Source organism: Onychostoma macrolepis, chromosome 25, assembly GCF_012432095.1.
Source record: "Onychostoma macrolepis isolate SWU-2019 chromosome 25, ASM1243209v1, whole genome shotgun sequence".
NCBI classification, from domain to species: Eukaryota; Metazoa; Chordata; class Actinopteri; order Cypriniformes; family Cyprinidae; genus Onychostoma; species Onychostoma macrolepis.
Genome location: NC_081179.1, coordinates 20,205,515 through 20,230,706, shown reverse-complemented (window position 1 = coordinate 20,230,706; position 25,192 = coordinate 20,205,515). Strand labels below are relative to the sequence as shown.

At 37.2% G+C, this 25,192-nt stretch overlaps 1 protein-coding gene and 1 long non-coding RNA gene across 4 annotated transcripts in view; one reads left to right on the top strand and one right to left on the bottom strand.

Annotated features, from left to right (window-relative positions):
• Positions 1-25,192, bottom strand: part of abtb2b (ankyrin repeat and BTB (POZ) domain containing 2b) — a 56,396-nt gene that overhangs the window by 5,312 nt on the left and 25,892 nt on the right. For both annotated transcript variants that reach the window (XM_058766523.1, XM_058766522.1), the window contains 8 exons: positions 18,308-18,457; positions 13,279-13,486; positions 4,473-4,625; positions 2,782-2,947; positions 2,577-2,666; positions 2,009-2,110; positions 1,788-1,884; positions 259-394 (listed from right to left, as the gene is read on the bottom strand). In XM_058766523.1, the coding sequence (XP_058622506.1) occupies positions 259-394; positions 1,788-1,884; positions 2,009-2,110; positions 2,577-2,666; positions 2,782-2,947; positions 4,473-4,625; positions 13,279-13,486; positions 18,308-18,457 (1,102 nt within the window). The remainder of the gene's footprint in view (positions 1-258; positions 395-1,787; positions 1,885-2,008; positions 2,111-2,576; positions 2,667-2,781; positions 2,948-4,472; positions 4,626-13,278; positions 13,487-18,307; positions 18,458-25,192) is intronic.
• Positions 333-13,416, top strand: LOC131533984 (uncharacterized). 2 transcript variants are annotated; one of them, XR_009269294.1, is made up of 5 exons: positions 333-459; positions 1,669-1,904; positions 2,041-2,106; positions 4,478-4,648; positions 13,293-13,416. It is a non-coding gene; the product is annotated as an uncharacterized LOC131533984 (long non-coding RNA). The 2 variants fall into 2 exon arrangements; XR_009269295.1 differs by having other exon boundaries at positions 1,669-1,908.

Below are 25,192 nucleotides of genomic sequence, written 5' to 3'. Positions count from 1 at the left end.
GCAGGTTAGATAATGAACAACTGGACAGATAGACAGATGGATAGATGGATGGATGCTGGCAGGATAGATAATGATAGGACAAAGTTAGACAAATCGACATAAAGCTAGATGAATAGAAAGAAAGTTGGATAGCTGATGTGGTAATACAGTTGTGTATGAATTGATGTAAGGGATCATGTTCAGAGCTGCGGGGGGTGAGTTTGTGTTAGTGTGATTTGTTCCAGGCTGCTGGGGATGATGGGAGGTATTAGGTATTACCTATGGCCATGGGCGGCAGCGTGACTGAAGCAGTTCATGTCCTCATAGAGCGATGATGTCAGCATGTTACTGTCCTGGGACCTCAGCAGGGGGTCGGCACCGCGCGCCAGCAGTAAACTAACCATCTCATAATTCCCTGAGAGATTGCGAAAGCAGGAGAGTGACCAGAGGAGAAGTACAGGAGAAAAGGGGAAACAGATGGTGAGATTGCAGAGATCTAGAGAATAAATGGAGAATAAATGCAAGAGAACCACAATAAAAGAAAAGAACGCAATTCATGATCATTACTGTAATGATCGTAGAAGGGTCGTGTCTTGAGGAATCAATTTTGCCTTGATCTTTCAAGATAAAAGAGCTGGATGTACTATGAAAACATACTGTAAACATCCTTCTTATCCAAAATTGAGTCTACTTTCTTTAGATTTCTGACACCAGTAACATGAAATATTAACATTACCACCCACATTTACAATAATAAATGCCTGTTGAAGTTCAGAAACTTGGCCATTCCAGTTACATTCAGTGGACTGTACTATTGTTTAACAACATACCAATTGTTCAGCTGAAACATAATGAAAAAAAAAAAAAAAAACTTTTAGTAGACAAAGCTCCATAAAACAGTTTTAAAAGTTGTAAGTTCATAAATTACACAATCTAGGACCTTTGCATAGTGCTTGCTATTGTAATGACTATAAACCTATTTCTCACAGCCTTGTTTTCCTCTACATTAAATTCAATATGGCTGAAGGGCACTTCGGAGTGAGGACAATCATGGCCACCATAGTGAAGGGTCGTTCCAAATGAAGTTCTCAAAACTGGCCACTTCAAAAGGTTCTTCAGAAAGGTGTTCGAAGGGTACAACTGATAGACACTTTGATTCTTTGTGCATGTTTACTTGTTTGACGACGGCATCTCTATATTTGGCTCCACCAGACGGAACAGTTAACTGGCTCCTACACAGTGGTTCCCAATCCCGGTACAGGAGTACCCTTAACACTGCATGTTTTAGATATCTTCCTAATAAAACGCACCTGACTGAACTTGTCAGCTCATAAGTAGAGACTCCGAGAGCTCAAATGTGTGTCAGATAAGGGAAACATCAAACCACTGCCCTACACCCCTTTTAACTCTTCGAAACTCTCACTCTGGGGAGTTCAAAGGGATTAGGGCATGGGGACGAGCTTTTCAGAATGGAACGCAGCAAAATTATGACAGATAGTAGTTTAGATACTGTTGAGTAGACAGTGGTAAAGGTTCAACAAAAATGATTTGACTCCAGAACTTCTTGTTAAACGTCCCCACACCTAAAAGGTTTAAAACCAAACACATGCTCTGAACTGTGGCAAAACAAGTCTGCCTGACCCAATTCCGTCAACTCTCATACAGTTTGGCTTTGGTCTGCCAACACAGGGCCATATTTTTAGGGATTCCTGTTTGGGATGGGAGTGACCAGCCTTCCCTGGCAGGCTGTAAATCTGAGCTGGTGGAGGTTGGGAGAGGCTGGCATGAGGGAGTTGTGCTACACACACCTGCTGCAGATGCCAGCTGAAGAGGCGTCTCGACATTGCTCTCCTGCCCGTTACGGACGGCTGCTCCTTCCACATTCGCCCCAGCGTCTAACAGAAGCTGAAGATACAGGCATGCATGTAGGTTAGGAGAGTAACAACAAAAACTAACAGTATACCTATAAGTTCACTTGTAGAATAGTTGCAGTATGAAAAATCACACAATAAAACAAGCAATTTGTTACCTGCACTACTGATATATGTCCATGTAACACAGCGAATGTGAGCGCCACCCAGTGACGGCTGTCTGGATGGACTGAAGGGTGTTTGGGGGAGCAAACAGGTACCTGAACACAAAAGACCATCAGCTTTCATACAGGCTGTAGTGCTGAATAAACATGCCACAAAAAAAATTCACAACATGAAATAATGTTTTTATATATTGTATCGAAACAATCTGACATGCACTGCATCCCAATTCAGTGGCTGCATCCTTCAAAGGCTGCATTCAAAGACTGAATGCATCACAGCAGTTTTATTATAGTTAACTAAAACTAAAATCATAAAAACATGTTCAAATACACATCAACTGAAAAAAATAAATAAACAAAACAACTTTATTTCAGCTTGATGCCAAGACAACATAATACCAAAAAAATAAAAATGAATGATGAAAATTCAGTTTTATTTACATTTTTATTGATTGATTGATTCTAAATATTTTATCAACGTTTATTCGCATTCAACTTGGTTTAAACAGGCCTTAACATCCAACAATATTGCCAGACTAAGAAAGTAACTGGTGGTCCATACCGCTACATCCAGATTGGCTCCAGCATCAATCAGCATCTGGACTAAAGCTTCATCTCCAGCTGAGCAGGCGTACATTAGCGGAGTCATACCCTACACAGATGCATCCAAAATATGATATCAGTGTCACAAAGAGTGATGTATAGTTTGGTCTTGGGTGCTGACAGGTGCTGTTAACATCTGGTTTGCGGTTCTGAGCTCACAGTACCTGGTCATCCATGCTGTTGACACCATCTGGCCCCAGCAGCTCGATGGCCTGGCCGATCAGGTCGGTGCGGCCGCAGTTCAGCATGCGGAAACCCAGGTCCAGCTGGAACTTATCTGTGGCGGCTTTGGCATCCAGCCGCCTGAAGGAGCTAAAGCAGCACTCGGGCCTACAGAAGACAGAGGAAGAGTTAGAAAACACGCATGAACGAAAAGGAGGACGTTGAGGGAGTGAGTGGGGAAAGGGGTGGTGGTGTTCAGTACATGCTTTCATGGGTGGAGTGCTGTATTTTCCTGAAGTGTTTTCAAATCATTAAGTATAAGGCTGGGCTCTTGAGGATCAGTAAAAATCTGAGGCTTTGCTGAAGGTCTTTGCCAATGTTTTAATGCAGTTTGATGGAAACTCAAATATAAGGAGGAGCATGAGATCATGTCTGATAGCTTCAGCTCTGCCACATTTTAAATGCTTTTTAATTGTCTGTTGACATTTTAAAAAATAGATTTAATTAGTCTTACAAGGTTGTGATAGAAACAATAAAATATACTCTGAAAACAATGTTCCCACAACTGGAGAACTTGACGAAACACCTTAAAGTCGTCATGAAATGTGATGTCTCCTTTCCCTGTTGCTTGATTCAGTGCAAATTACTCTGAATTAAGGTTTTCATTCATCTGAAAATATTCCATTTATTATCATTTCTACATTTTTTAAGATAAAGTTGCTATATAAAAGGTGTTGTATGTGGCTATACAGTATGTTCTGGTTGGTTGCTAGGGCGTGTTATGCAGTTGCCAGGCTGTTTTAGTGGTTGCTAAGGTGTTCTGGTTGCTAGAGCATTTTTTATGTAGTTGCTAAACTGCTGTAAGTGGTTGTTAAGGTGTTCTGATTGGTTTGCTAGGACATTTTTATGCAGTTGCTAAGCTATTGTAAGGTGTTGCTAAGGAGTTCTGGTTGCTATGGCATTGTTATGCAGTTGCTAAGCTACTGTAAGTGGTTGTTAAGGTGTTCTGATTAGTTTGCTAGGACATCGTTATGCAGTTGCTAAGTTGTTGTAAGGTGTTGCTAAGGAGTTATGGTTGCTAGGGCATTGTTATGCAGTTGCCAAGCTGTTCTAAGTGGTTGCTAAGGTGTTCTGGTTGCTAGAACATTGTTATGCAGTTGCTAAGCTGCTGTAAGTTGTTGTTAAGGTGTTCTGATTGATTTGCTAGGACATTGTTATGCAGTTGCCAAGCTGTTCTACATGTTGCCAAGGTGTTCTGAGTGGCTGCTAGAGCATTTCTATACCTTCTGAGTGATCACTTCACATTTGATGCTGAGTGGTTGTTTGGTGGTTGCTATGCAGTCTCTAAGGTGTTCTAACAGGTTGCTAGGGCATTGCTTTTTGGTTGCTATGGTGCTCTGATTGGTACATTATGTGGTTGCTATGCAGTTGTTAAGGTGTTCTGAGTGGATAGTAAGGTGTAATTAAAATGTAATTTCTCTAAGGTATTTAGAATGGTTGTTAAGAGTGTTTTTCGGTGTGGCTCTTCTTCTAGGGACTTTTGATGATTGTCAAAAGCGTCCATCTTGTATTGTATCTCTCTGGTTTTCTGCTCTCTAGATGTGGCTCATGTTCTTCACTCGTTTATTGTCCAGCAGGTATGAATGTGTGCTGGTTGTCAGTCAGTATATGTTGTATGATGTGAATGTCTTACTTCAGCAGTCTGGGCTCACAGTCCAGTCCAGGCAGGAGCAGCCGCGCCGTCTGTCTGACATCATCGCTGTCCACCAATAAGCTGCGGCGATGCTCCGCGTGAACGATGGCTACACGCATCCACTCCATCAGCGGGGGGAGGAGGAGGAACGGCCTGAGGACAGCAGAAAACAGCAAGTTTGTTTCCAATCCGTTGTTGTGTTAATATTGCAACAATATTTCATTGTATTCATTGCTGTACCAAACTACAATGGTTCATTGTACTCTCTTGATGATACTGACAGCCATGAATTGATTTCAGATTTGAAATTTGTGTTTTATTATTCAAGATGTAAAAGAAATGGCTTTCAGATTCCAGATTTGTTCCCAAAAGTGAGCTAAAAACCGACTATCAACTATTATTGTTTGTTATATATGGATAATTATAGACTGTCTATAGTGTGTGTGTGTGTGTGTGTGTAACAAGCCTGCTGAGATCCACAATTGTGTAAAACAAGTTGGGCCACACCGCACTAAATCTGCTAGTGTTTGTAAAGCAGGGCTTGTGCAATAAGAAAGCGCAGCTTTCACTGAGATGGCCCGTATCTTTCAGCAGCCTGTCATTTCAGAGGATTCACGCTGAGAACGAAGTACAGCTGCTGAAGTCGTCCTGTTTTCAGCAGCTCACACACACTCCCTGCAGACATGCATGTGTTTGTATGTGTGCAAGCTTCTTGATATGAGAATAGATAGGGGCTGTTTACTGGAGGACTATATTACGCAATACTAATTCAGAGTTTTAACAAGTTTCAGCTTCTGAAAGGTGAAGCAGAGGTGAAAAAGCAAAAAGCAAATACACTTACATAAAGTGAATACTTTCACTTTATGTAAGAGAAAATTCGTTTACTTGAAGTGGGTTCTGTGTCAAAGTTCGACTCAAATTGAATAAACTTTACAAAATGTGGCTTTCAAAGCCAGTATATTGTAAACTATTGTGAAGTACACAGAAACTAATAGTTTTATCCAAAAAGAAAGGCTGGAGGATTTAATAAAAGCGTCTTGGTCCTTCAAAAATGAAGAGATTAATTAATAAAAAATATTGTATAATAATATGCTAATATTCATATTCATATTATTATTATTATTTTTAACAATCATCATCCACACACACACACACACACACACACACACAAAAATAAAAACAATTAAAATAGTATGTAATACACTAATATTTAATTTATTTAAAAAATAATCATTAGTGTTTTAGTCATTCAAAATAAAGAGATTCTTAAAAATATTATATAATATTCTAATATCCTGCTTATTCTTTTTCCTTATTCCAATATTTAAGTGTTTCAGCTATTAAATAATGTTTTGGCCATCCTTCAAAAATGGAGAATAAATAAAAACATGTGTAATAGACTAAAATTCAATGCTTATTCATATATATTTTTTTGTTATTGATAAAATGATTTTCAAAAATAATCATCATTATCATCATAAGATATTCAAGTGTTTCAGGTTTGTCAGACCATCTTGGTCATCCTTGTTTCTGGTTATAAAAAGCAACAGTTTGAATGAAAAAAGAGATGCTGTTTGGTTACTTAAAATAGGACTGAAGTGAAAAGGCCTTAAATGTATGCACTCTCACCCGGGGGTCAAGCAGTTCACCCCTGCTGGTTGATATCTCGACTACACTTAGATTGTCACATACTTCTGATGGCCCTGTGGCAGCCGAACAACTGCCTTTTGAGGTGAATGGGAATGCTTACAAATAGATTGGTTTAGATAATATAGATCTTCTTTACTGTCACCATTAAAGGCAATTTGTACCAAAAATGGGCACGTATTTTAACTGTTCAGCTGCACCACCATCAGTCAGCAGTATTTAGCATCCAAGTCAGCCTGAACCATGAAGTATCATCACCAGACACTGATACAGGTCCAACATCCCCTTCCCAAATCCAAATCTAATCTTTTTCTAAGTAAAACCCTGATAAGAAGATGAGGATACCCGCAGCACGTACTGCAGGTTTTTCGTAACGTCTCCCCAGCCTTCCATCCCCTCAGAGAAAGTGAGCTTCACATCGGATTTAGAGAAGATACCAACGTGAAAGTCGGCCCCCAGAGCGCTCGATGCACAGCAGGAACACAATGACGTCAAACAACAAACCAAAGTAGTCCCGCCGAGAGTCTGTCAGCCCGGCAAGACATGCAAATGAGACGTACAGAGAGGAGCGTGAAGCTCATTAAACACACAAGATATGCACAACAGAGAAACGCATCTCCTGAGACCTACAGACACGCTCAACCACAACAAACAGATCAACTTTGCAGATGACAACTTGATGGGAGCCATTTTGGTTCAAAAGAAAAGACTATTAAAATTCTGAAGTCAGCTTTCAAGTGTGAAACATTTGAAGGCAAAGCTAAATTTAGAAAAGCTATATTTAAATCTTGAGGGAGGATATGAAAAGCGCATCAAATCATGTTTTATTTGCAGGTGTTTTGCCAGTGATCAGTTTGTTCTGTTTGCGTTGTACTCTCAGTGCTGCCACAAGGGGTGCAATATCAGACAATAGCGTAAAGTAGCGTTGTCTTCTACAGGGTAATAGTTTTAGAAGACCTTCGTAATGTTGAAAAATTGAAAAATAACATCTGGCAAAATGGGGTAAACATTTGAAGGAAACTCTATTGCCCTTGAGTTCACTGGAAAAACAGAATTTGGTGGTTCACTAGAAGAATTGCTGTTGAATTTGGTATTTCACTCAAAAATGTGTGTTGAATTTGGTATTTCCGTCGAATCTGGTGTTTCATTCAATAAACTTGGTGAAGAATTTGGTGTTTTATTCAAAATGTGCTGCTTCGTTAAAAATGATGTAGAATTTGTTGTTTCACTAAAAATTGGTGTTGAATTTGTATTTCAGTCAAAATTTGGTTAAGAATTTGACGTTTCACTCAAGAAAGTTGGTGGTTCACTAAAAAAAAGTTTGTGTTGAATTTGGTATTTCAGTCAAATTTTGGTGAAGAATTTTGTATTTCACAAAAAATTGTGTTTCACTCAAGAAATTTGGCGTATCACTAAAAAATGGTGTGGAATTTGGTATTTCACTTACAATTTGGTGAATAATTTGGTGTTTCACTACTATACTGGTGTGGAATTAGGCATTTTGCTCAAAGTACGATGTAGAATTTTGTGCTTCACTCAGAAATTGCTAGTAAAGTTTCACAAACATTTAAAAAAAACTGGCAAGTAACAGAAATAACGTGAAAACTTGAAAAAAAAATCGAAATAGGGTAAATTCAGGTAAGCTGAGAAAAGTTAACCTACAGTAACCTTAGTATTTCCATGTAAAATGTATGGGGGGGGGGCAAAGGAATGCTTTTTTTGCACTACAAACAACAGATTTGTGTAGGTCATGCCAAAAAACCCTGATTATATCTGTCTGAACAAAACCAAAGATAAAACTAAAATAGAGTGACGTATTTGCAAGCAAGAACGCCTACAGTCAGGAAAACAGATGAGGTTTAGTCACATTTGTTTGACTTGTGGTTGTAAAACAGCCCAACCTTAATCCAAGTGTAAGGAAAGATCTTCATGGGAAAGTGAGGGAAGAAACATAAAGAAACACACTTAATAACCACACACTTTCACTAAAATAGTTTAGAGGAGCAGTTTTAGTTGCTTACTGTATTGATCAAGGGAATTTTCCAAGTGCTAAGGCCCTTAAAACCACTGTCAAGACTAATAGATTGCAGCCTGCTAAGTGTGTTTACTTTGGTCGCACAGGAGAGGGGGTGGATGGTGTTGGGGGAGCTGATATCTGTGAGCGCATACAAGGGTTTGAGTGTATATCTGTATATCTGTGTGTGTGTGTGTGTGTGTTTGTGTGGAAAAAGATATCAGTCAGTACTGAACTAAATGAGTCTGAGATGGGAAAAGTTTAGGCTATGGGGATTTTCCATACACTTCATAAAATATAGGGCTAAAATATATTTTAAAAATCAGAAATAAAAAGTCTAAACTATCAAAGATACATTATTTTTTAATAAATTTGAAATCTGAGGGGAATCGTCAGTCTGAATGTGCCTGGCGCTTCTGGAAGCAGCTACTAACAGCATCATTTAAAAGCAATATGCACAACACTCAAATCTAAAAACACACTTGATACTTTGCCTGTCAGCTCTTTTCCATTCCTAAATGGAATTATTGATGGAATTATTGAACAAAAAAAACAACAACAACAAAAAACACGGCAATAGCCCTGTTAGCATGCTAGGTTACATGTACCGGCCACACGTTCAGGGACACACACAAATGTAAACTCCTGATGCATAGTCCACCCCTCTGACCTGCACTTTTATGAATGAAAAACAAAACCAGCATGAAATTTAAGCTCTTCAACATTTTTACAACCTCGTCTTTGTTCTGTTGTCAGAGCGCTACGCTAGTGAAAAGCAAAAGTCCGTCTGCGTCCCTCCATCTCTTGTTCATTTGGCCCTTGGGTCAGGCTTCAACAATGACCTGCGCTTCTGAATCAAGGGCTCAAGTTCAACCCGTGGCCTTCGACCCGAAATCCGAGCTCAGCTGCAGCCTACATCAAAGCACGGCTAATCAGGGCTTGTGGAAACCGTATAGCGCTTTGGGCTAATTTGGTGGACCAGCACAGACATTTACACACGTGTTAAGGCTTCTCATGTGACTAGATTACACCAGAGATGTGAAACGTGATTAAGAGTTCACTACTGAGACCACACGGCTGCTTCCCTCGCTATAAACATATATAATGCAGAAGCATGTCTCTGAGTCATATACAAACACTAACGTCTGGCAAGCGACTCTATGGCCGCTGCATATTAAACACTGTGGTTTTCAAGCCAGGAATTTCTCGCGGTTTGGCAGCGGATGATGAGTAATCCCAGCATTACTTTAAATGGGAGTGTTATTTTGTATATTTGTTTCAATTCAAAAATCATGTGTAAATAGTGTACTACAGCCCACCATTGAGATTTTGAAAAAGGTCTTTCTATACATCAGTTGATTAGTGACTATTCACTAATTGAGTCCTCAATTATATAAATAACACTGTTATAGTTTAATTAGTGCTCTACAGCTCATTCAAAATGGCTGCCTTTCTTTAATTATTGTTTAATAATTATCACCTTACAGCTAGGCGGTAGATACATTACTCATAACTCCTTACAGTATGCAACGATAAGTTTGTGACGATTTTCAAATGCAGGATATGTATATATATCAATATATATATATATTGAATATTTGTTTGACAGGTAACTGCGGACAACAGCATGATTTTGTTTTCTTTGTTTGCATGATTTGGGTTTGTTTTGTTTAGCTCACTTTCAGTCTGTGAGTTTGGACATGACAAATTATTATTATTATTTTTTTTTTTGGGGGGGATAAAGGTTTTTAATGACTTGGTCCTAGACGTGTCAGACTAACAGCCAACAGCATGATTTAGCTTTTTTGTTTTGTTTTGTTTAATTTGATTGTTTTGTCTTGTTTGTCTGGCTTTCTTTTTTCAGTAGGTGAGATCAGAAATGATCAAACTGAAAAATGTTAGTAAATAAACCTAGTACTAGACTTGCCATAAAAACAACCAACGGCATGTTTGTTTATTTATTTTATTTATTTTCTGGCTTCTTTCAGTAGGTGAGAATAAAAAAGAAACATGGTCAAACAGAAAACAGCCAAAAGCATGATTTTATTTTGTCTGGCTCACTTGTTTCAGTAGGTGAGATAAAACATGGCCAAACAGAAATGAAATGTTTTTATGGTTAATTTAATATTAGACATGTTGGTGAACTGTGTTTGTTTAGTGTGCAAAGACCTGACCTTTCTGTTATACTGATTTACTGACACATTCATAGAAATATGTATTCTTAGAAGTAGTTGGATGTTTCTAAAATGAGGTTCAAACAAGTTCACTTACTTCACTTACTCTGAACCTCTTTTTAAAAACTTAATCTTAGTATGAAAACATTCTATACTCCAACTAGCCAGTATGTATGGATGTGTCAGGTCTTCTCTGTCCTGATCTGGGGTCAGAGTACCGTCCAACCCTCTCATCTTACAGTGCCTCCTTGATGTGTGACCACTTACCACCCAGCACTCCCATTCACCTTTCTGACCCTTTCCTCCCTCTCTCTCCACCCACTCAATAGGAGACACATACCCGTCATAAATCAACACTTACTATTACTAACCTCTAGCTCACATAACCAAACTTCACTGGATCCATAACGCCCCCTTTCCGTTTACAGGCCTCTGTTAGGACCACACAGTACACACGTGTGGTTTCATTTCAAGCAAAGGTTTTATAGAGTTTTCGGTAACACTTTACAATACGGTGACACTAATATGCATTAATTCATGCTTAACAAATGCACAGATAATCATGAGTTAATGTGTAACTCATGAAGAACTAAACCATTTATTAACAATTACTGCATCAGCAACAAATGAACATTCGATATGATTCATAGATTAAGTAATCAATAAATTGTTATTAGTTAAATGTGTCATAAAGTATTAATCCCCTAATGACATATTATATTAACTAATAGTGTTAATTCATAATTACCACAATGGGTTCAAGCATGCATTTCAACTTCCAGTTGTCTGCTTTAATTAATCATTAGCTAATGATTTGCATGGGGATCATTATGGTGTGACTTTACTTGTTGAGGCACTAACTAATTCAAAATCTATAAACACAATGACATATTACTTAATAATTAGTTAATAGTCATGTGCCTCCACAAGTAAAGTCATAACATAATGATACCCATGCAAATCATTAGCTAATGATTAATTAAAGCAGACAACTGGAAGTTTAAAGGTATGGCTTCGACCCAATGTGGTAATTAACATATTAATTTACTTCATTAGTTAATAAAATAAGTTATTAGGTAGTTAATATATTATGACGCATTTAACTGATAACAATTTATTGATTACTTAATCTTTGAATCATATCGAATGTTCATTAGTTGCTGATGCAGTAATCATTAATAAATGGTTTAGTTCATCATGAGTTATACATTAACTCATGATTATCTGTGCATTAGTAAAGCATTATTTAATGCATATTTGTGCACCCGTATTGTAAAGTGTTACCGGGTTTTCAATAGAAGGAGTGTTGAGGAGACCTTAAATAATGATTGAGGCCTTTACTGTAATTATAGCCAGGACTGAAGCACCACCTGTATCCCATTCTGCTACTCCACCACATACACAAGCGCTCAGCAATATTGCTGGAAATCTTTCCTGGCATGATCGTTAAGAGAGATTCATGATTGGAGTCCTGGAGTCGACAGTAAGGCTCCATTGTTGTTTTCCACTTACGTTTGTTAGTTGAAGGTCTTACACAAGTGAACCAGCTGCAGCCAATAGCAAGATTTGGCTTTTACTAACTCAACATACAACCTGATAATTGCACACATACGTATACACACAATCACAACATGTGGACAATTGTGCTTGGCATTCAACAAAAGACATCAAAGAAGGAAACAAACATCTGAGCCCATCGACGAAAGTCTGGATTTACTTTGTTTTTGGACGCAGCAAGAGCTTCCAGAAGTTGTTGTACCTGTGTGACTTATTTATCATGTAGTCATTGTTTTTGGGCTGATTTTTCTATAGTTTGTTGCATTTAGACTGCAAAATGTATTACATGTCAAGATAAGGCATCTCAAAGAGCTTACAAACAAGAATGTTAGCTAAGAAGCTATGCTACATTTATCAGTAGCATGACAGTCACTTGGATGTTTTCAATATGATTACACTGTAGTTTTTCCACTAACTAGCTACTTTTTTCTAGGACATAACAGACAAAATGCTAAATTGTTAATATTTATGTCCTACTGAGTGAGCTGAGGTAGTGAATTTTCCCTTAAAATGGCTTCACTAGCTGTGTTTCCATTACAGATTTGCGCAAAACTTGTGCGATATTTTATAAATGTCGATAAAAAAACGATTGTCTAAAATGTCATTTTTTCCTCTTGCGACAAGTCATGTCGACGAATGTTGGTAGGTTTATGTATATGTATAATCGCAGCCACAGCACTAGCCATTATTTTAATGCGCAGATATAGGCGTGTATCTTTAGTGAAGCAGAGTGGAAAGCTGCTTCTGGGACGCTTCTGAAACTTTTTGTGATATTTAGGAGTTTTTGTGAAATTTACGTGTTTCCATTGGGCTAATTTTCAGTTCGCAATTTTAATTTGTGCAATCTGATTGGTAATGGAAACACAGCTAGTTTAGATTTTGTTAGTAGCCTGAAGATAGCATAGCTGACTACTTTTTCAAAATGCTAGCTGCTGTTGTTTGATTGCCTCAAAATAAAGTTGCTTTCAGCTTGCCAAGTAACTGCTTCAATATAGTTACACCTAGTTTTGTATCCCACAAACAGGCATCCTTCCAAGAGCCAATATTTACAGTACACCTGTAACTGAACCCTGCATAATATAAACCTACGTATTTACCTTTAGCAAGCAAGTAATACCCTGAGGACATCCTTGAAGCAAGACAGGACACCTAATGACCCGCTCTTAAAACCAATCTCTCTTTAAGAACAAGTTACAATGAACTTCTAGGAAACAGCAGCTGGAAAAGAAGTTTGAGGAACTCCTCACATTTCTACTATATCATTAACAGCTTTAAAGTGCCTTCAGGCTGTGTGATTTTCAGAGTTTACTTACATATCAATGGGCCATTAGTGGTTTGGGCTGTTAATTAGCTTAGCACCAATTGTGTGCATTGGAGACTGGATTAATGGGAGGGGAATAGTAATGAGGCTCACCTTTCTTTGCTCAGGGCCATCCTGGGCGGATCCAGGTTGGGGTTCTCCATGGACTCCATCTGAGGGCATCGCAGGAAGTAGTAGAGAGTGTGGAGGGCATCCGGAGACCAGGAGACAGGCTGCTGGCGGGCATGACGTGCAGGACTGAGCCCATGACGGACAGAACTGAGGCGCTGCATATGGTGCATGGCCCGTGACACCAGGTCACCTGATGATGACAAACAATCACTCAGAAACTTAAGATAGATGCATCAGATCAGACTAACAGAGTTTATTTTAATTTATTAAAATGTACTTTTCTCTTACAATATCTTGAATACACATTGCCTATGATTCAATTTTAATGTTTTTTAATGATCATAAGTTAAAAAATGTCAGTGTGGTACAACTGTCCTGATATCATAATGTAAGAAAAAAAAGCAAAATAAATGAAATTATTGAAATTTTTGTTAAATCAATTACATTTTTAAATCATTATACAAACATTTTAAAAATCCATGTCATGTGGTGCAACCACCATGCAAAAATAGTCTTTTTTTTCTATTTTGAAATACATACATTTTTGTGAAAATAATAAGATTGAATGAGAACAAAATTATTTTTAAATCATTCAATTTAAACTGAAAATGGAAAAAAAAGATTCTCAATAAAAAGGTTTTCAAAAGTATATAAAACCAACATGAACACAAAATGTACATTACATTTTTAAAAGATTTTTTTCTTTTCTTCTTCTTATTTGTCATTGACCCTGATATCAAATTATCACCAGAGCTCAGTCGGAAGCTTACAAGACCTTCCACACTAACTGAAACCAAAAACCACAAGTTGGCCTTCATAGCAAATGTGGAAAGTGAATGTGAGAGAGTCAGCACACGTGCCTCCTCTAAACAGCTTTGGGGATGAAACGCCCACCTGCTGATGTCTTTCCCTCATGGATCTCACAATTCCACAACATATGAACATCCTTACGATTGTACCAATAAGGCATCCAATGAAAACTGGATTCTCAACATGTAGCAGGAAACAGCCCAGGTACTAATTAAACTACATATGGATACACTGATCAAGATTCAATGCATGTCTTGGTCTACGCTAACTTGAGAAGCAAAGTTGTGGGCTGGCCACTCCATTTGTGGGAACATGTAGACTTCATTTGTGGTAATCACCCCTTGGGTTCATTTTAAAACCACAGAGTGGTTTGTGAGTAGGAAGAATCTCCTGTTATTATCTGAAAGATGCCAAACTTACAGCAATAGGGGCCTTATTGTGTTCTGCCAGGCCCTACAAAGGGTCTTAAGAGAATTTATGAAGCAATCAGGAAGTTTGGGGCTTTTTTCTATTAATGCTTGCCCTGCAGGCTGAGATCAGTGCGATTGGACTGGAGATATTAAATACAACATCCTCAAAGCTCATGGTAATACTTGTTGCAATTTAAAGGCCGATATACTCTTTTCGTCTCTTCTTTTTCGTCCTTCACTTAGGGTAAAAAAAAAAATTGAAATACCTGAGCAGCAGTTTAATGTCTCCGGCACTGCCTATGCTATTAGGAGCGGCATTTAGAATTTGAACATGTAAATATGTGTTGTGTCCTTTCCTCTCGATAACAAAATAAACAACAAAAATGACAGGAGTGGGAAAGCAGCAGTTAAAAAAGCATCACATAGTGACGTAGATATGTTTGCACCAGCTCTGCAATTCAGGACTCCAGTCAAGTGAAGTCACATTTATTTTATACAACAGATAACTTTAAAACAAGCTTTACAGTTTTAAACATGGAAAACATGGAAGTTAGTGTCACTTTCAGTTAGAATTATAACTTCAGTTTCTACTATAAAGCAGCTCTCCAGTGTATTCTCATTGAACAGAAGAAATTAACCAGATAATTCCACCTCAAAGAAGGCAGAGCCCCAGAGCTACACCTACATGTAACTGCTACAAACCAATGGAAGTTCAAAGGTGTTTACCAACTGGAGCAAACTTTTCCAGAAAGTTTGCTCGTTTCAAACTCCCAAAACTTTGTTTAGGTCTGATTTTGTTTGAAATTATGTCACATCAGTTCATCTTCGATTTTGCTTTGATTTCACCTGTTTACTATATAATTTCCATGGAACAGTAGTTCTAAGGTGTATACAAGCTGGAGCTAATTTTTCCATAAAATTCACTTTTGTTTAAAATTCCTGAAACAAATTTCTGTCCCACTTTATATTAGGTGGCCTTAACTACTATGTACTTACATTTGAATTAATCATTTGGTACAATGCACTTATTGTGTACATACATGTTTTTACATTGTACTTATATTTTTTAAAATACCTATATGTACTTACATCTGTAATTACATTTATAATTACACTGTTGACCCATCCCTTACACCTTAACCTACCCATACCACCAAACCTGTCCCTAACCTTACCCGTAATCCACCTCAATAGTAGCAATAGTGTTTTGCAATACAGTATGAACACAATAAGTACATTGTACTTATTTTTTGATGTAAGTACATAGTAGTTAAGGCCACCTAATATAAAGTGTGACCCAAATTTCAAATTAACTTCATTTTGGCCTGATTTTGTTCAAAATGTGGTAGTTAGACCAGTGGTAGTTCTAAGGTGTTTACCAACTGGAACGAAATTTTCCGTAAAGTTCATTTTGGCAAGCTGCTTCGAACTCCCACAATGAAGTTCATATGAACTTTTTTTGGTCTAATTTTGTTCGAAATTGTCACATCAGCTCATTCTTCGATTTTGCTTGCCTATTACGTAATCACTATAGACCAGTGATAGTTCAAAAGTGTTTACCAGCTCAAGTAAACTTTTTCATAAAGTCCACTTTTATATTCACTTTTCAAATTCCTGAAACCAATTCCAAATTAACTTCATTTTGGCCTGATTTTGTTCGAAATTATATCATATCAGTTCAACTTGAATTCCAACTTGAGTTTTGCTTACCTATTATGTAATTGGCATAGACCAGTGGTAGTTTGACAGTATTTAAGTTTGCTTTGGAAAGCTGTTTTGAACTCCCACAACAAACTTTGTTTCAGCCTAATTTTGTTAGAAAATTTGTTCATAAATTTGTTCTTCAATTTTGCTTGCCTATTACGTAATCTCTATAAGCTGGAGCAAACTTTGCCATGACTTTTGCTTTCACAAGCTGTATCAAATTTCCGAGACAAGCTCCAAACAAGTTTCATTTTGGCCTGGTATTGTTCGAAATGACGTCACATCAATGCACTCTTGAATTTTGCTTGAAGTATATGGCTTTTCTTTTTCAACCATTCCTTTAAATTCAGACTGAAAGAGCTACCAACAACAGCACATTTTTCACATGCCAAATCACACATTTTAGGCTGGGTAGATGCCCATTTGCATCTAGCGTTCCAGGGCAGTTGAGGACATACAGATGCCCCACTGTCCGTCGGTCTCCTGGGTACAGCTAGATCAAACCTACATGAGAGCTCATGGGGAGGCGCCAACATCACAGGCAGTACACAAAGACAGCTCTCACTGAATTCATTGAGTTTTATGTGTGATTGCTAATGTCCTGCTGAACGTTTGGCCTGCATGAACGTGCCCTTGTGCTGTGGGAGACAAGCAGCAAAGTGTTCGGTTTTTGCAGTAGGAACTCCGTGCCTTCCATCGGTAAGCCGCCAACCATGCCACTGCTGGGCCTGTGGCATGGTGGGTAAACACAGGTAAAACAGCTCAGAGTACGGCAACCCTTGCCAACAAAGGAACTCCTTCACTGCAAGGGAAATATCCCATTTTCAAATGTAAACTTGTGTGAGGAGGGAACCAAAACACTGTACAATGAACCGACAGACTCTTTCTGAATAAGGCAGTGTAATCTTTGTATTTACACTTTAAAGTTCAGCTAAATTGCATTTGTTCAGCTTTCCACTTGTATAAAATCCAGTCCAGACAACAAATCCCAGACCAGATGTTACTTTTATCAAGGGAACCGTGTTGAGACAGACATGCTTCATTTGAGTGCAGATGAGTCAGGCATCATGAAGTCAGAGGAGGCACTGGTACAGCGGTTCATTTTCCTTCAATGCTGATAGGAGTGTGTCTAATAACACCTAACACATAACATCCTGCAGGAATTATCTAAAATAACAGACACGAGGCTCTTAAGGCACCAGAAGACTTTTAGTTGACTTCCACACTCGTTTTGTGTCCTTTTTCTCTATTTCCATCACAAAACATTCTGTTTAGGAAGCAAACATGCCTCCTCTTTGGGAACGGCATAGTGGTGTTTATTCAGAGCATAAAATAATAGGCTAATCAGTCCAGAAAGATAAACAGCATCCACATTATCTCCTTTTCCATGTTGTGTTTGCAGGGATAACAACAAGCAATTGTGTCTCTATATTAAACTTGCTGCAATCTTGACACTGTTGAGTGTCAAGGCAAGCACTGTGACAGGTAGTGACATACCTAAAATAGTAAACTTGTGGAGTTTATAGTTTGGCACACAATTTTGTATAAAATATATAAACTAAAATGTATATGAAATGTATATAATAAAATATATATATATCTTAAATTTAACAATCTAATTTCACTATTTTATGTTGCTTATACTTTGCAAAAATACATATGCAAAATAATATGCATATAAATATGCATATGAAATATGTAAATAATACGCAAATTAAAATAAATACTTGTAGTTTGTATATATTTAAATGTTTCCCTATTATTTGATGCACTATTATTTTCACTATTAACACTGAATCCAAAACTTAGCAATATAAAGTTTTAACCAAAATACAAAAGGCAAAGTAACAAATATAAAAAGCAAATTAAAACTGCATTTAAGATTCAGGATGTGACATTATCGATAAGCGTCATACTGAAAGATTCCAGCGTGCCCAACCTTCTCATAAGCTGTAGCGTAAATGTGACCTTTCTGAGTTGTAAATGATTCAGTATGTTTCATAATGGACATAATAGACAGGAGAGAGAAACAGATAAAACCAAGAGTATCAGACAACAGACAGACAGGAAGGAAGTCAGACACTCACTCAGTTCGGAGATGCTGCCCACACATGTAGCCAGTAAGGCCTGTTCGAGTGTTCGCAGCTCTAGTTCAGCGTACGCATCCTCTCTGCTCTCCAACCCCGTCTGACGTCCCTCCGTGTACGGACTGAAATGAGCCGGAAGTGACAGAACACCTAAAATATAAAGACAGGAAACTAGTCAAGACAAAATGTAAAAATGACACTTTTACAGTTGCGGTCCCATTTACAATTGCTTGGCGAAATGTATTACAAGTAACGCAACTTACGTAATAAGATTACTTTTTTCAAGTAACTGGAAAAGTAATGCATTTTTACTTCATCAAGTTACTTTTTTCCCATTTATTCACTGATATCTCTCCTGTTCCAGTGTTGAGAGAAATTGGGAGTGACGTGCAGAACCTCTTCCTTTAGTCTGAGGCTTATTAATTGCACTTTTTGGTATGAAAGGGTCTTTATAGTTTCCAAAAATATAACTTTTGGGTTTTTTTTTAAATTAAAAATAAATAAACAAGCCTGGCCCAGCTGAGAAAAGTAACACAAAAGTAATGTAATGCATTACTTTTCATAAAGAGTCATTAAATTACGCAATTAGTTACTTTTTAAAGGGATAGTTCACCCAGAAATGAAAATTCTGTCATTAATTACTCACCCTCATGTCGTTCCAAACCTGTAAGACCTTCGTTCGTCTTCGGAGCACAAATGAAGATATTTTTGATGAGAGATCTCTGTCCCTCCCATAGACAGAAAGGATCCTAACACAATCAAGGTCCAGAAACGTCGATTTTTAACGGTTCAACCGTGATTTTACGAAGCTACGAGAATACTTTTTGTGCGCAAAGAAAACAAAAATAACGACACCCTATAGCGCCATTTTGGAGAGTATCACATATGTAAACAACATATGCTGTTCTGTGTCAGCGGCACCGTACGCGGATACGCTGTTTACATTGTTTACACTTTGATCTGAGCGTAAATAAAGTATCTGCGTACATACGTTGTTTACGTATGTGATACCAAAGACTATAGTATACCCTTAACCGTACGGTGCTGCTGACACAGAACAGCATATGTTGTTTACGTATGTGATAATCTCCAAAATGACGCTATAGGGTGACACGGAGGAGACGAATTGTTGAATGAAGTCATTATTTTTGTTTTCTTTGCGCACAAGAAGTATTCTCGTAGCTTCGTAAAATTACGGTTGAACCACTGATGTCACATGGATTATTTTAACGATTTCCTTGCTACGTTTCTGAGCCTCGATTGTGTTAATTACATTGCTGTCTATGGGAAGGTCAGAGAGCTCTCAGAATTCATCAAAAATATCTTAATTTGTAGGTCTTACAGGTTTGGAACGACATGAGGGAGAGTAATTAATGACAGAATTTTCATTTTTGGGTGAACTATTAAGAAGTAATGCAGTATTGTAATGCATTAATTTTAAAAGTAGCTTTCCTCAGCGCTAATTTCAATCACTTTGTTAACACGTGATGTGTTTCATACATCCTTGCAATCAATGCAAGAAATGATCTTCTGTGGACATGTAATTAAACCAAATTTAAACTGAATCATGGACGTTGTTCAGGTTTCCAGGTTCAGATTCAAAAGAAGCTTTATAAAGACTTTTTGTTCTACACAAAAACAGTTGTCCATTTGCCGTATTTACCACTTTCAAAACTGCAGTCACTGGAGAGATCAGAAAAAACAAAGCTGCCATTATGATCCAAAACCCCAACGTAACCTTTAAAACAATTGCAAACAAACTAATTCTAAAGTTTACGTGCTTCAGGGAGGAACACACAAACAGATGTGAGAATTAGCATGAGATTCTACTGTGCCATTATGAAACACTTTGACTAAATCCAAACAACATTACTTATAAACGTCACTTTCCACTGAATTACATTTGAACAGAAATCACGAGAACGACAATGACTAGAACTAAGTCTTATTGTCTCCAAGGTGTTGTCTTTGATAACAGAGATTGCACAAGGTTAGGACAGTCACTTCCTCTGTAAACACCTCCTCTCACGTTCACAATGCCAATTTCTAGAACAACCTGGTGTTTCGGGGTGTTGATGAGTTCACAGGCCTTTTCCTGTATAATTTGAATGAAATGAGTCAGTTCTCAAAGCGATACAGTGTGGTCTACACTTTAATCTGACCGTCTGCCTAATTAAACAATTGCGTAAGACCAGGATGGCTTTATTAAAGCAATGATTTATGACAGATAAAGAACTGTTACAGTTACGTAACATGAAATTATCTGCTTGATTCCTTCAGCTCTTCATATTTCCAGTCTTGTTGAGATGTTTTGGACTTTGCGAGTCATACTGAGTTTTGTTTATGAGACAGCAATGGCTTCATCCTACACTTTTCTTCTCTAAATTTGTTTTTTGCTGAGCCATCATTGGTTGATTTAGTTGAGTTGTCTCCAGTAGTGACTTCCTGTCCATATGGAAGGATCAGGAAAAACAGAGCGATCAAGGAAGGGGAAACTTGTGCAGTTAAGTTTCTCACTGGTTCTTTGTAGTCCTGGACAAAGCTTTGCTTTGGCCTTCAGGGGTGAGTGTCCTGCCAAGGAAAAGGAAACAAGCAAGGAACCCTACCAGAGAAGCAAAAACAAAGCAATATTGTTAGTCCTGTTTCTGATTTATGGAAGGATCTTCATAGGAAAGACGGATCCCTATCCCATCTGTGAACTTAAAAGGAATGTTCCAGGTTTAGAACAAGTTAAACTTAATTGTTAGGATTTGTGGCTACACACACAAAAATATATTTTTTCCCTAAAAAAAAGTTATAGTAAGAATGTTACAATGGAAGTGAATGGGGCCAATTCCTAATCATTAAAACTTGCTGCATCCAAAATCGCATACTACTATTTGGTAGATCCTACATTTGATGAAGAACTTACATCACAGCCGCTAAAAAAGTATGTTCTATATGATATGTGTAGCAATAAATTATAAAAATGTGCATAAATGTGTTTTTTAATCTTTTAATTAGACATGCTAATACGCTACGATGGAAATTGAATAAATTCCTCAATGTGCATTGCCTCCACAGATCATGTGATTGGACGACTGAACCCTGATCTTATCGCACACCATCTAAAATGTTATTTTATGTTATATTATTTTGAAATGCCGGAGGCAAAGTCCAACATCATGATTTGGTATAATCCCCTCCCATAACTGTCTCACATAATTGCCTTCCCAAACATGAGGCAACTGAATGCAAGATAACATGACAGCGCTTGTTAATACGTTTCGTCTGTGTGTTCTGTGGTATATTAATTATGTACAATTTTTTTTTTTTTTTTTATACTTTGCACCAGTTTCCCAGAAAGTGACGATTTATTCTCTTGAACACATGGGATGTAAACAGTGCTTTATTTGCAAATGTTTTATGGGATATTCTAATTTTTGCGCATAAGTAAAATTCGCAACTTTGGATGGAATCATAGCTAGTTTCAATAACATAGCCACAAGACATAAACAATATGCAAATTCAGGTTTCTATGTAAAGTTATATCCAATTGTAACGTTTTGTTTCCTCGTCATTTCCCTTAAACAACTGTAAAAATGATTTAAACAAGACAATAAATAATACACAAGTTTTAATAGTGCTTTGATAAAATTATAAGTTTCACATTGTTGCAAAAATTGGCTCCATTTACTGCTACAGTAAGTGCCTCATATTTTTGCTTCTGATGAGTATTTTATTTTTTTGTAATCAATACACCACAAATGCAGTCGATGGAGTTTAACTTGCACTAAACGCAGACTATTCCTTTAAGCGAGTAAAAGTCTACATCCAGAATGTTTAGAAGTGCTTTTCTGCCCACAGGACCAGTTTCTAGATAAGCCCATGCTTTCTACATCTATCATGTACAGGGTGAAGATTCGAGACATTTACAGATGAGGGTGGCTCCAGTGTTCATGAATACAGTCTGTTTATAATACCACAGTGTGGTAAGAGTAAAGCACTACGGGAATGACTCCTCAGATACTCACAAACGCTGGCATCATAAATTCCAGTAGACAAAGCTACACGTTTGTTTACAGTAAACACCCTCTTAATGGTGTCTGTGATTTACGTTTATTACAGCATATTTACAGCTTCAGGGTGGCTGACTACCAACAAGGTGACAAAATATCAAATACACATAGAAGAAAGTCACTCTTTTTTTCATATACGAGATCCTGTATGAACAGTGATATTTGCTACAGCAAGCACCACTTAATACAGCTGATAGGAAGCAGAGGTTTCAAGAGGGCCTGATTTCCTCTCCTGTGGTTCATGACTGTAAATATGAAACATATGGCTAGGTATAAAAATATACTGCTTGGTTAGTTCTCCGTGATTGTCCAATTAAGTTCAGGACAGAATTTCAGGGAAGTACTCATGTGAGTAAATGATAACTGGACGTGCCATTTCAATATTGTTCTATATTTCTAATTTCTTCATGCTGTTTGTTACACTATGGATCAGATAGCATGCATAATATGACTCTGCACTAATTCAGATGAGCTGCAAACAAATCTGTCCACAAACACACACACAAACCTAGGATGTGGCTGGATGCAGCACGAGAAACCGCCGTTCATGAGAGGCTTTCGGCTCCATCAAATGAGATTCTAAACCCCTGCATGAAAATCCAACCCACAACAAATTTGTCCAGCTGCAGCTGCAGTGTGTGAGTCTGCTTCTCTGTATATAGGGCAGGACAAAGCCTGGAGTATTTGCTGATGCTGGCCGTTCCTTACAATGGAATCGGCTTTACAATGAGCACACATGCCTGCAACTGCACTCAACACACTCTCAGCACCGCAGTCCGGTTACCGTTTACTCCCAAGGGTCATCAAGGGTGTTATTTGACAAGCCTGTGAAGTATAGGTTTCATCAGAAGGTGCAGGTGTCCAATTAGACAAGCGCAAATGAATACTCTGAAAACTTTAAAATAGAAGTTTGAAACAGTTTGAATTAGTTTATAGAATAGAATAGTGAATTATTATTTTTGAAATATTATACATTTGAATTTTAGAATAATTTTTTAAATAGTTAAATTTTTAACTTTAGAATAGTGAGGTTTTTCCTGAAAGTTAAAATCTAACATAGTAGCTCACTATTTTATGTCAATGCAGTATGAAGAATTTTTTTTATATTTTTCACAGGTGTTTTACCGGTAATTTGCATTGTGTTGCGTTTTAGGGTTAAAAATAAATAAATAAATAATAATAATAATAAAAATGTGTGTGCATATGTGTGTGTATATATATATATATATATATATATATATAATATACTGTATATACATTTATATATTTTTATTTTATATATATATACAGGGTGTGTGTGTGTGTGTATATATATATATATATATATATAATTTTTATAGTGCAGTTGAAAGTTGTTTTGAAATATTTTAAATTTCAGTTTTAGAATAGGGAAATATTGTTCTATATAATTAATATAATAATGTCTACAAAATAGTTACATTTTTGTTTTACAACAGTGAATTATAGTTTCTGAAATATAAATGTATTATAAATATTTTGAATAACAGAATATTGTTTATGAAATAGTTACATTTAAAATTGTATTACTAATTTTGAAATATTTTACATAATATTTTAAAATTCAATTTTAGAACAAGGAAATATTGTCTATATATTAAAAAAATGTTTATGAAATAGTTACATTTTTATTTTTACAATAGTGAATTATTGTTTCTGAAATATAATACATTTTAATTTTAGAATAACAGAATATTGTCAGAATCATATGATGATTATTAGTATATATATTTTTTAACAATCTGTTTATGGTGCAGTATTAATCACATGAACATAAACTTATTCATGAATGGTCATGTACATTTGTACATTTCACAACAATGACTGACACCATATTTATAGAAGTTTATAGAATATTATGATAAAATCTTAAACTAATTAAGATTATAAACTGACTTTATTACTCTACCTCAGTATAACCTACTGTTTCTTTTTTTTTTCTTTTTCTTTTTGGAAAGGAAACCAACGTGCCATGACTAAAATCAGATAAACCATAAAACATTCATTCTGTGTTGCCAACAAACTCTGTGGACTCATTCTTGTAAGTGAGAGTTCTCCAAATTTAAGCAAATCGCACCGTAAAGATCGGGTGTCACACTAATGTTTATTCAGTATTTCATGCTATGAATGACTGACATTAGGTAAGCATCCAATCTACTCTGTTTCCAAGTATTCTTAGGACTTCACACATCATTTTCGCTCTTGCACCATGAGAGCACGGCTAGTCGAGCTTCTGTAAGTTTAGAAACTGGCAGTACAAGCGAGAAATCTCCCATGAGTCCACGCCCCATCCGAACACTCGCCTGCCTTTCCCACAGCCCATCCCGACACACTCACACATAAAGAATCTCCTCTCCTCGTTCGCCTCAGATCATCACTTCAGGGAGAAAAGTGTGACCAGATAGAGAAAGAAAGAAAAGAAGATGCTATTTCAGTAGAACTGAGGTGAAAATCAATTTCAGAGAGTTTCCTCACAGCGGGAACTAGACCTAACAGGCTATAAAAGACCAACGGACGGGTTTTTATTTGGGTGTATTTATACCGACAGTCTTTTTCTTGAAGAAGCCCATTCCACTCTCTCAGTAATAGCAGCGGTGTCCGTATAGACTGCATTCCTGATGGATAATTGGTCTGGAAATAAAGATGTGTTTGGTCTAGCACGAGTCAGTTGTTCCTGTGTGTGTATCCGAGTGTGTTAAATGCCGAGGTCTCTCTCCTTTATAGGCCAAGAGGCCTCGTTCTCTGATGTCTAAGTGGCCTTTCACATTCAACGGAGGCCACCTGCTTCAAAAACAAGCTCTTCATTCAT